This window comes from Erythrolamprus reginae, chromosome 10 (assembly GCF_031021105.1).
Source record: "Erythrolamprus reginae isolate rEryReg1 chromosome 10, rEryReg1.hap1, whole genome shotgun sequence".
Classification (NCBI taxonomy): Eukaryota; Metazoa; Chordata; class Lepidosauria; order Squamata; family Dipsadidae; genus Erythrolamprus; species Erythrolamprus reginae.
Genome location: NC_091959.1, coordinates 21,926,870 through 21,939,945, shown reverse-complemented (window position 1 = coordinate 21,939,945; position 13,076 = coordinate 21,926,870). Strand labels below are relative to the sequence as shown.

Sequence of the window (13,076 nt, the reverse complement as noted above, 5' to 3'; positions counted from 1 at the left end):
TCTATCTATCTATCTATCTATCTATGAATGTCTTGGTGTATTCAGGTCTTTTCCAAGGAAAATCTACTAAAACAAATGTGTGTGTGTAATTAAGTAAGTAAGTAAGTAAGTAAGTAAGTAAGTAAGTAAGTAAGTAAGTAAGTAAGTAAGTAAGTAAGTAAATATACAAATATATAAATGGTGTTGGTTATCCCGTAATTTGCTCTGCTGGACTTGACCCTGTCTTCCCTTCTCCAGGGCACACGGGCCAGATGCACTGATCCTTGTGGATGGACAGCCTCGGCAAGTCAAAGGGGAATTGGGACTTTCTCAAATGCTGCACATTGCGAGCCAGATCGCCTCGGGAATGGTTTATCTGGCCTCCCAGCACTTTGTACACAGAGACCTGGCCACAAGGAACTGCTTGGTTGGAGTTAATCTACTGGTGAAGATTGGAGACTTTGGGATGTCCAGAGATGTCTACAGCACTGATTATTACAGGGTAAGGCAGACTTCAGGGGATCAGTTGGAGCGAGTGGTATAAACAGAGTTTGGAGACAAGAAACCGAGTCTGTCCTGACTCTCATTCAGTATCTGTGCAATTTGTATGAGGGATGGTTCTATCCACAGCAATCAACCAATGGAATGCCCAATGCTGATGTGGCATACCTTGGGATTTAAGCTACTAGGCCCAAACAGCAGAAAAAAGGTGATACTTTCAGGCATTAGCTGGGGTGGGTTCCACTTACCTTCACCACCAGTTTGCATCGCAATGTTTTGCGTGTGCGCACTTATCTCACGCACACGATAAGGAGTATGCAGAACCCTTGAGTTATCAAGGACATGCACAGAGGAAATGTGGGAATCCAGCAGATATCCAGGAGATATGAGTAATTATTCAGTCATACAAAACAGATACATCAATTATGTTTTGTGTACAGTCAAGTTAAACAGTCTGGTCATTCACATTCAAATCAGTCAATAACTCTCGATACAATAATATTATTACAAGCCTGTATTTGTCTTACATATCAGACATACATTACAGCTTACAAATACATCAAACTATCATCAAACACAGAGCTTACTACATCAGTCACAGTGAATCAGAAGAGAAAAATGGAGCAGAGAGAGAGAGAGAATCAGGCTTTCTGGCTCCCTCTTATGGCAATTTGCAACACTACGTCTTAAAGCTGTAGTACTACAATACATAAAAACATTTATTGTTGTTTATATATTGCAAACCCAACTGTTTTGTACATAGTACTAATGTGCATCATCATGCAATTTGGCTTCTGTGCATGCTCAGTAGCTGAAATCAGCCCAAAACACAGCTGATGAGATGATCAGCTATGCTTCAGGAGAAGGAATAAAGGTCAGTATAAACCCGGGAATGGGCAGCAGGGCCTGTTTACAAGCAGCAGAACAGGAAAACCCTTCAAATTAGTGAAGAAAAATTGCAAAAAATTGCAAAAAAAAATGGTAGTGCCTACAGACCAGCACCAGCCAATCCAGTTCAGTGACATCACCAGGGGTTTGGACGATCTGGTCTGAACCAGGAGGAACCCATCCCTGGGCTTTAGGTATAAAATTGCATAAATAGGAGAGATGTCCACTGTTAAAAACTCCAATTCTGGTCTAGATAGTCCAGTCTAGGGAAAAAAGAAACACATAAATGTTCAAATTCTTCTCAAATAATTAAACATTATGTAGGTCTTGTCTACTGGTTACTAGATCATTCAGAGTATAGAGTTCCTACAAAACCCTACAATTCCTAATATAGTTTATATGATTTACAGGGTGCATTCCAAAAGTAATGCAATTGAATTTCCTGTGCTGTTCCTATTGGTCGGAGTGGGACCGAAACACTGGGAGTAGGGGGGGTGGGATGCTAAGCTTTGCTGTGAAACCGGTCTCAGTGCTCTCCAAACTGTGGAAGTGGCAGGACGTCAGTTATTGTAAACCTCTGTGCGCCAACCATGTCACCAAAAAAATGGAATCTATGTTCGAGCAATGTTACGCGATTATGTTTTGTGCTAAACTGAAAAAATCTCTTGAGGAGACTAACAAAATGATTTGTGAGGCTTACGGGGACTCTGCTCTGTCCTACTCACAAGTTTCGAGGTGGTAAAAGGGCTTTAAGGAGGGTTGGGAAGAGGTTCACGACGAACAACACTCTGGGCGGTTGTCAACCACCAAAACCGACAACAACGTGGCTCGTGTTTGACAATTGTTGGACTCTGACCGTCAATTGAGTATCAAGATGGTTGCCAATGAACTGAACTTGTGGTCTACTCTTGTGTTTCATATTGTTACTGAAGATTTAGCGATGAGGAAAGTGTTCACCAAGCTCATGCCCAAGGTGTTGTCAGACGACCAAAAGACAAACAGCGGAAATTTCAAGTGAACTTTTGCAACATATAGAAATTGAACCTGATTATTTGGACAACGTCATCACTGGTGATGAAACCTAGGTTTTTGAATTTGACCCAGAAACAAAACGCCAAAGCTCTGAGTGGCACACCGACCAGTCCCCAAGTCTAAAAAGGCAAGAATGAGCAAATCAAAAATGAAAACAATGCTCATTGTCTTTTTCCACAGTAAAGGAGTGTTCCATAAGGTTTTTGTTCCTCAAGGATAGACAGTTAATGCTGCCTACTACGTAGATGTGCTGGAAAGACTCCAAAAAAGGGTCATCAGGACGAGAAAAGACATCTCCGCTACCTGGCAACTCCATCATGACAACGCACCTTGCCACAACGTGCTACGAGTCTGCAAGTTCCTGGCCAAACACCAGGTACCAATGCTGCCCCTTCCAGTCCTGACATCACCCCAGCAGACTTCTTCTTGTTCCTTCGGATTAAGGCAGCCCTGAAAGGAAGCTGTTATTCATCCATAGAAGAGATCCAATCAGCCGTGACGAAGACCTTGCGAGGGGTCCCCGAAGACGCCTTCCAGGGCACGTACTGGTCATGGCAGAGTCACTGGAAAAAATGTGTAGAGGCCCAAGGACAGTACTTTGGAGAATTTTAATTGTTTATTCAAATCTGTTCAATAAATTACTTTAAAAAAATTAATTGCATTACTTTTGGAACGCATATGAGGTTTCCTCCCTATTATTGCATGAAAAACGTTGACCAAGGACTCCCGCATGTCTACATCTTGCCCGAATAATAGCCGAATAAAAGCCTTCTTAGAAGTAAAGAGTTTGCCACTGAGAGGTTTAGGAGAATCAACCCTTTGGCATGCTGTTGTTATCCTTTTGTTCATGGACATTTTAATTGTGCAGCACTGGAGCATGGCAGGGCTGCATAAAAATCCACGTTCATTCATGAGCATCAAATTAGAAAGGACATTTTGGCAACTTTTGAGATGAGAAGGCCGGTGTCTGGTGACTGCTTAATCCTCCCAGTGCCTAGATGCTATGTGATTCTGGGACATTTGGGGGCAGAACAGGGTGTCACTGTGTTCAAGCGATTCCAAGGAAAGAAAACATCACCATTCTTAATGAGGTGATGACATACTTCTGCCAATTATTTTAGCAGATGCATCTAAATGAAGCTGGCTGAGCCCACTGAAGGACAGAAAATGATTTAGGTTTTTTTTTAAAAGCTACAGTAGCAATAAAGCAGGGCCAATCGAACTGGATTTCAAAATACAGAAAATACAAATTCAAAATACAAAACACGGAATCTAAGAAACCAAAGCTAAAAAGCAAAAGACCTTAGTTTGATGTGCTTTGTAGTGGGCATGGACCCAAGCTGCAAATTAGGCAGCATTTAAAATCTGAAGGACAACTGAATTACTAGTTGCAGTTTTTTTCTTCTTCTTCTCCATCACCTTTCTCCTCTTCTATTCAACATCAGCTGAAACCCATCTTGAATATCAGGAGCTGTTTTTTACCCAGAATCCATTCCACATTTCTATTTCGTTGCTGTTTCCCCTGTATCGGTGAACTAAAAATTCAACCATGTAAAAGTACAGTGGTACATCTACCTAAGTATGCCTCTATTTATGAACTTTTCTAGATAAGATCTGGGTGTTCAAGATTTTTTTGCCTCTTCTCAAGAACCATTTTCCACTTACAAACCCAGGCCTCTGAAAATGTAACTGGAAAAGGCAGAGAGAAGCCTCCATGGGGCCTATCTAGGAATCTCCTGGGAGGAAACAGGGCCGGAAAAGGTGGGGAGAAGCCTCCATGGGGCCTCTCTAGGAATCCCCTGGGAGGAAACAGGGCCTCTACCCTCCCTGTGGTTTCCCCAATTGCACACATTATTTGCTTTTACATTGATTCCTATGGGAAAAATTGCTTCTTCTTACAAACATTTCTACTTAAGAATCTGGTCACGGAACGAATTAAGTTCGTAAGTAGAGGTACCACTGTATTGCCATTGCATTCTGCTCTATGCTTAGACTACAGTTGTAAAGGATTTCCATAATGATGTAAACTAGGGGTGTCAAGGTCCAGGGGCTGGATTCAGCCCATGGGGTGGTTAGATTTGGTTCTCAGGACCATCTGGGAAACAGTGAAGAAGTAGCCCATGGTGCTTCTGCCAATGAAAACAGAGCTCAAGTGGGTTGCCGCCAGAAACAAAGCCTGGGAGAGTCATGCAAATTTCCCCACCAACTCCATTTTCACTGGCAGAGGGTAGCAGGAGCTTTCGCAGCCAGAAAAGGAACTCAGGAGCCAGTTTTCACTGGCAGAGCATTTGAGCCACCACGGTGCATGTAACACGCATGACTTTGAGCTGGCCATGCCCGTCCTGCCCCCCGCCCCCAAGGCCAAACACAACTCTCATGTGACCCTCAGTGAAATCAAGTTTGACTCTCCTGATGGAAACCAGAAGCATAATGGAATCTCTTATTTTTGCACGATGTTCAGAGAACATCTAGGTTTGGGGGATCTGGTGGTCAAAAACTAGTACAGTGATGATCATCAGGCCAATTCTTTTATCCACAAGAGTTGGGGGGAAACATTTATTAATGATAACGCCACCTTGGCAAATAGCATTGGACTTGCTGCAGTCAGTACAATATTTGTAAGAATTCCTCGTTTGAAATGGAACCTGTAGAACCTCTATGTAACCTCATTAGAAATGGAATCTCTTGATGATCTCAAACTTTAGCTTAAGGCAGTGCTTCTCAGTTAGTTTCTGTTATGCCCCTTCAGGAAGAAGTAAACATTTTGCACCCCACACAACTACGTCACGACTGTAAATAGTCCCCAAATCCCGCCCCACCACGAGACGTGCATCCTACCTGACATTTGTACTGGTACTTCCATCGCTTTCCTTGGCGTCGTGTCCAGAGCAGCTTGTTCTAAAAGAAAACATCTTGTGAGTTCTATCGAACTTCTCAAACTCATGAGACCTTTTTTTTTAGAACGGGCTGCACTGAACACAACGCCAAGGAATGCAATGGAAGTACCGGTACAAGTGTCAGGTAGGACACACATTATCTCCTTCCCCCCCCCAGCATCGCTCTGCGTCCCCCCCCGCCACCCCACTATTTGAGAAGCACTGGATTAAGGTTCACCATGTGCAGATCACACACCGCATAAATTATGTCTGAAGACAACGGCTTGTCTTCAGAAGTTATGGTGCTCCATCACTGCAAATTTTTAAGAGGAAGTTGGGTAGCAATTTGTCTGAAATGATATAGGGCAGTGATGGCGAACCTTTATGGCACCGAGTGCCCAAAGTGCATGCGCCTGCACCTACTACAAGTAGCAGGTGCATGTGCGCTCATGCCCTGTGCATGCGTGGCAGAGACCCAAAGACCAGCTGGCTGGCGGGATGCACAAGCTCCAGTGCAACAGAGACCCAAAACAGCTGGGGAGATGGCACACATGGGCTCTGCGTGCTCCCTCTGGCACATGTGCCATAGGTTTGCATCACTGATATAGGGTCTCCTCCTTGAGCAGGAAGTTGGACTAGAAAACCTCCAAGGTCCCTTCCAATTCGGCTATTCTGCTATTTCTTTGTCTCATGACTGTCATAAAAAGATGATGATCGCATGGGGAGATGCTTTCAAACACATGTAAAGATGCATAAGAAGCATTCCTTAACAACATCTGAACATAAATGGTTTATATATTTAATGGATGTGTCACCCATCTCACTAACTCCCGATAGAAGTCCAGATTTCCTAGAAAAGTCATTCAGTTATTCCTCTTTTTCTTTACTATTCCATTTACCTTCACCACACTCTCATTTATCCACATTTCACTCCCAGTCATTCTCTCTTCAACCCAGAGCATGCTTTCAACAGCCTCTCTCTCTTTCCCAGAAACAAGCCTAATTTTGGAACGAGCTGCACTTTGCATTTTTGCTAGCTCTTTCCATTAAAGAAAAGACATTGATAAATTAAAAAGAATCCAATGGAGGGCAACAAAGATGATTAAAGGATTGGGGGCCACGACCTGTGGAAGGAGATTATGGCAAACATAATACAGGGGGCTTATGGAAAAAGCAACAGGAAGGGTAACTGATAACTCTGTGTAAATTATGAGAGTAGAAATAATAGGCAACTTAGGCTCATTTCAGGGGCTCTCTAGCTGGTGCAGACACTGTTTAGACAAGCAGATAATTTGTTGGGTAAAGGATTGGTTGATTAGGTGAAGAATGGTGGCAGGAATTGGGCATGTCTTGTCATAGAAACATAGAAACATAGAAGTCTGACGGCAGAAAAAGACCTCATGGTCCATCTAGTCTGCCCTTATACTATTTTCTGTATTTTATCTTAGGATGGATCTATGTTTATCCCAGGTATGTTTAAATTCAGTTACTGTGGATTTATCTACCACGTCTGCTGGAAGTTTGTTCCAAGGATCTACTACTCTTTCAGTAAAATAATATTTTCTCATGTTGCTTTTGATCTTTCCCCCAACTAACTTCAGATTGTGTCCCCTTGTTCTTGTGTTCACTTTCCTATTAAAAACACTTCCCTCCTGGACCTTATTTAACCCTTTAATATATTTAAATGTTTCGATCATGTCCCCCCTTTCCCTTCTGTCCTCCAGACTATACAGATGGAGTTCATTAAGTCTTTCCTGATACGTTTTATGCTTAAGACCTTCCACCATTCTTGTAGCCCGTCTTTGGACCCGTTCAATTTTGTCAATATCTTTTTGTAGGTGAGGTCTAGTGAAAAGAAAGACCAGGGCTAACATGATAGCACTGTTCCAATATTTGAGAGGTTGCCAGAAAGACGAGAGGGTCTAATTATTTTCCAAAGCACCAGAAGGCAAGATAAGAAACAATGGTTGGAAACTAAACAAGGAAAGAAATGACTTAGAACTAAGGAGAAATTTCCTAACAGTGAGAGCAATTAACCAATGGAACAGCTTGTCTTCAGAAGTTGGCATAAAATGGCCATTCATTTTGAGTTTTTAATATCTTTTTTGAAACATACAGTATAAGAAAAGTCACCAGTCCCTAAATCCCACCTGGAAGATCTTGTAAAGTTTTTCTCTGAGAGGTCAGGTCAACGTGCCCGAGAATCAAATTGAACATTGGGGAAACATAGGAGAATAACCCCGCTCCATCTTTTCTCTGTACGTCCTAAGCCTGAATACAAAATCAACTTTGGGTTTTGATAGAATTAAATTGATAGCATAGTGGAGCTTTGCAAACCATATAACATTTTTTAAAGATCCTCACGCATACCGTATAAAACACACCTTAGTTTTGGGGGAGGAAAATAGGGAAAAAAATCTACCTACTAGGTATTCATCTGGCTAGCGTGCTTAGTCTGTTCAACTTCAGCACATTATTTTATTCCCTGTTTAGGACTGAAAAAGCCTTTTTCAGAGTAGGAATGAAAACAAGCCTGCAAAGAGTTAGGGTAGGGGAAAAAAACCTGAAGGAGTAGGAAGACGGGAAGATGGTTAGCACATAGTTAGGGCTGGGGAAAAAAGCTTCGAAAAAAGCTACATTCAGAGTATAAGACACACCCAAATTTTCAGCCTCTTTGAGAGAGAGAGAAAAAGTGTGTCTTATTCTCTGAAAATTACAGTAGTTGTGACCAGGTACTCTATGAATAGTCTCTCTGCTCCAGAGAAAGCTTATTTTTGGCATTACAGTGGTACCTCTACGTACTAACTTCATCCGTTCCGTGACAGGTTCTTAAGTAGAAAATTTGTAAGAAGTAATTTTTCCCATAGGAATCAATGTAAAAGCAAATAATGCGTGTGTTTGGGGAAACCAGAGGGAAGGTGGAGACCCTGTTTCCTCCCAGGAGATTCCTAGAGAGGCCCCACGGAGGCTTCTCCCCGCCTTTTCCGCCCCTGTTTCCTCCCAAGAGATTCCTAGAGAGACCCCACAGAGGCTTCTCCCTGTCTTTTCCAGCTACAGTTTCAGAGGCTCGGGATTGTAAGTGGAAAATGGTTCTTGAGAAGAGGCAAAAAAATCTTGAACACCTGGATCTTATCTATAAAAGTTCGTAAATAGAGGCATTCCTAGGTAGATGTACCACTGTGCATTCATAGTTTTCACATTCTGGGTCAAAAATATCCACACCCAACTTTCATTTCAGGTGATTTTAGCTCAATCTTATTGTAAATTCTCCTACTGGTTTTCCCTGGAGATTGCAGCATTTTATCATCCTCTGGAGAGAAAGCTCTGTAAGATTCCATCAGAAGGTTAATATTGACACGACAGGTCCAAAGCTTTCCGCAGGCTAACAACTTCATTAAAATGTATCGCCCGGTGTGTGTGTGTGTGTGTGTGTGTACTTGCATGGTTGTGTATGTGTGTGCAGGTGCATACATTGTGCTGTTTTGACTATCTTTTCAATTCAGGATTCACTTCTGGGGTTTGTTTGTTTGTTGGTCGTCTTCTTTTCTTCACCTTCTTAATCAAAGGAAGAAAGAGAAAGCAGCCATCTGGCTGGAGCCAAAAATAAGATGCAAAGCAGTTGCGAAAAGGTGAACTGCTTAATTTCCCCCTTACACGTCTGCGTACAACAAACAGACCTTTATGTAACAAAAGCATCGCGCGGCTCCTCTGCTTTTAAGACAGATGTGTCTTTTCCAATGCAGATTGCCTAGGAATGCACTCAGCTGTTTATCCTGCTTTGACAGGATAGAAGGGCTTTGTTTTATGGGCATGGAAGATTATTTTTTCAAAAAAAAGGAAAAGGAAAAGAAACCAAAGAGATTGGAGATAAATTGACAGACGGGAGAGAAAAGTCAAAAGAAAGCTATCTCTCCCCCACCCCTTGTTTATTCATTTTTTTGCAACCTTCACATTTCAAAGGCAGAAGCATCATGTCAGTTTGCCTGTGATATGCTTTTCTGACAGGCAGGGATCTCGGAAACTTAATGATGGGTGTGTGCGTGTGTATGTGTGTATACTGGGGGTGGGTTCTACTTATCTTCCCACAAGTTCACATAGTGAGAGAAGTGCACATTTTGTGTGTGCATCACTTGCCAGAAATGACCTTCTGTGCATGGAAATGACCTTTTTGGCAATCCATGGTTGCCAGAGGTTTGGAAGCATGGAGCCCCGGTCATTGCTGCCAGTTCGGTGAGCAGCGCCAAATTCCCATTACCGGTTCTAAAGAACTGGTCCAAACCAACAGCAACCCACCTCTGGTGTATACACACTCATACGTACATACTAGGGAAGGCCTGCCATCTTCGGCACTACCGGTGCGCCTTTTGAGGGGGGCGCGGTTGTGCCAATCGGTGCAAGTTTTCGCTTCTGTGCAAGCGCAGCAAGCAAAATCTTGTGTGAAGAGGCTCATGCAAGCAATATTTCGGCAATTTTTGCCAATATTTTTGCTTCCACGCATGCGTGGAAGCAAAAATCAGGGAAATCAGCAAAATCTCACTCGCTGGAGCCTCTTCACACAAGATTTTGCTTGCTGCGCATGCACAGAAGCAAAATCTTGCAGGGGCATGTGTGCGCACATCAGGAATTCCCAGATGCACACGCATCCCCAAAATCGCTACCGGAATGGAGCACCTTACCGTTCTGGTAGTAGGCCTTCAGTGGTACACGTACATAAACACATACCCATTGTCTTATATTCTGGATTGTATGTCACTTGCAAGTGTCCTCCTTTTGCAAGCATTTATTTTATTTTTTCTATATGATTACATTTCTGCAATGTGTTCCTTTATGTCTTCTGTAGATTACACTACACGTTCCAGTGGCTCTGAGTGACAAACACCATTATTTAGATAAGGGGCTCCATGGTTTCTGTTTTGTTTTTCAAAGCAGCTCAGTTCCGAAGCACCCACCCCTCTTTCTCTTAGCATTTAGCTGTTGCTCTTAAATATTATGCCTTCACGGTGTATTTAGTGCTTGGTTCGTAGGCCCTCTCATCTTGGAAACCTAGTAACGGTGTATTGGAAAAAATCGATTCTTCACCTGCCCTTCAGGAGTTCTATCATTCTACTCTTTGATGGATGCTAATTAAATCAGCTCCTAGCCTTTTTCCCCTTGATTAAAACAGAAGAAATAATGGTCTGTGAAATGCTGGCCATTTGCAGCTAAATAGAGTTGGTTGAAGAAGTGCATAGGATTGCAACAGTCTCATTAGAGCACCTGTCAATGGCCTACGGGGAAGACAAGTCTTAGGGGTGCCTTAAGACCTGGCACATGTATCCTGTCCCTCGGGGGTGAGGTTCTAACTTAACCTCGCTGCGGGTTCGCTTCCTCCTGCACTGCATTGCTGTACCTCTTGGGCACACGCTTCATGTGCGCACTTATACGCAGTGCCAAAAATGCCCTCACAATTTTTTTAAAAATCAAGATGGTGACGCATGCACAGTGCCAGAAACTCAATTTTTATGCATGTTCAGAGGAAAAAGTAAAATAAAAATTCCAAAAAATGGCAGCTCCCATGGACCAGCATTGACCAAACTGGTTATGTGACATCACCGTGATGTCACCAGCAGGTCACTATTGGTTCAGGTGAACTGGTCTGAACCAGGAGGAACCCATCTCTGCTCTCCCACAACATTTAACATAGGACAGCAACCGAGGTTGTGAAAGTCCAGAGTCTGTTCTGATAATCATCGTCGAAAAACGATGGTGCTATCTCCTACAATTTTGAGTGTGTGAAAACACAGTGACTGAGAGGTAGTAAATGACAACACAACTTCATTGCACAAGTGCTGCAGATGTGGTACTCACATCCCATGTTGGAGCAGAAATATTTAATGGTAGTTGTGTGGCGATGATAATAGCATACGAGATGCCATGTGTTTTGCTGCCCAAAATCCTGGTTCAGCCCTCTAGAATGAACTCCCTCCGGAGATAACGTACCGCCTCTTCCCTCCTGGTCTTTCGTAAAGCTCTGAAGACCTACCTCTGCCAGTGGGCATGGGGGCTGTGAGCAACAAGATTGTCACTGGACGATGTTGTGAATGATTGAATTGGATGAATGTGGATGGCTGTGCATTGGATTTTTTAGAGTTTTGCTAATTTTGTATATTTCTAATTAGATTTCTACACATACAGTATATTGTTTGCATTTATTATGTTATATGCCGCCCTGAGTCGCTTCGAGAAGGGTGGAAGTCAAACAAACAAACACATGTAAACTTGACAGGTTAAAAAAACAGCATAGCTATTATTATGGTTGGCCGCACACAGTCAGCAGACATTTAGACTGGCTTTGCCCTTTTTTTTTTACCTGTTCAGTCCTTCCCAAGGACTCAGGATTGACTTATGTCTTAAGGGTGTTGTTGTAGGATGTAAGCTATCTCAAGTAATGCTGCCTTTTGCAATTGACCGATGGTGGTTTGTCAATGCCAGAGGTGTTCAGGTGGTGTTGAAGAAGTTTTGGGATTGTATGCAAGGTGCCTATTGCTATTGATACTATCTTTGCTCTCTTTTGCCCCAGTCATTCTACTTCTCTTTACAGGTTGTTATATTTTCTGATGTTCTCCGGTGATTTCTGTTCTGTGGTCTCCAGTTACAGCCAGGTCTACTGTCCAGAATTTTTGCCTTTCTTATCGACAGTTGTGAAGTATGAAGTGTCATGTAGCAAGGACTTGCCTGTTTGAATTCTAAAGCTCCAGATCTCTTTATTTTCTATTACATTGTCTATTATTTGGTTTACACCAGTTCTTACATGCAGGCAGAAGGTATTTCTTGTACATATTCCTCTGCACTGTTGTTGCTACTTGGTCACGCCATTTGTTGTCATTCTGGTCAATCTTGCAACAACTAACCAGCACTTGCTGTCCCTTGCTATATTCTCATTTCTGACATTGTATGTGTTTGTTCCTAAGGTTTAGTCTTGTTTAACCAGAATTAGACCTTTTGTCTCTTCCTTCAACTTTACAGCTCTTAGCCCTTGCTAGGTCTTTTTATTATGGGCTTTGCTTGCTAGATTTTTTTCTGTTCTAGTCATGTATTTTTTTTCTGCCTTTTAGTGTTCCTTTTTTTATTCTTCATTTGATCTTTTTTGTAGGCTGATCTCTCTAGTATTCAAGAAGCTTTCATGGAGTGCTAGCTTCATTGTCTTTATTATCCTCTTACCTAGAATAACCCTCAACTGCAGAAAAATTCATTAAATGTTTGTCCACCTCCCATGCACATCTCATGTTTTGCTTTAGCTTTCAAGAGAGCTAATAGACAACAGTGCTTTTAAAGTAAACCGATAGGTCAATATTTGCTCTGCTAGTCCCATGAAGAATCTCAATCCAGTAATGGAAATGTATAAGAAATCCACAGCAACGGATTTCCACAAGAACAAATGGGTGAGTTCCACTAGGACAGATTTTTAATGGTTGCAGAAACTAGGACCAAAAATAAGAGCGATCAGTTGCAGCTATCTAGATTTAATTTGATAAAATAGAACAGAATTCTTTATTGGCAAAATGCACTTGGACACGCAGATTACTTATGGGACCGTCTTCTGCTGCATGAATCCCAGCGACCGGTTAGTCCCACAAAGTTGGCCTTCTCCAGGTCCCATCAGCTAGACAATGTCGTCTGGCGGAGCCCAGGGAAAGAGCCTTCTCTGTGGCGGCCGGCCCAGGCCTTCTGGAATCAGCTCCCTCCAGAGATTCGCACTGCCCCCACCCTCCTTGCCTTTCACAAGAGCCTCAAAACTCATTAATGCTGCCAGTCATGTGG

General features: G+C 42.6%; 1 protein-coding gene across 4 annotated transcripts in view; it reads left to right on the top strand.

Moving 5' to 3' along the window:
- NTRK3 (neurotrophic receptor tyrosine kinase 3) overlaps positions 1-13,076 on the top strand; it is a 511,401-nt gene that overhangs the window by 452,139 nt on the left and 46,186 nt on the right. For all 4 annotated transcript variants that reach the window (XM_070761940.1, XM_070761941.1, XM_070761939.1 and 1 more), the window contains one exon: positions 238-481. In XM_070761940.1, coding sequence (XP_070618041.1) covers positions 238-481 — 244 coding nt within the window. The remainder of the gene's footprint in view (positions 1-237; positions 482-13,076) is intronic.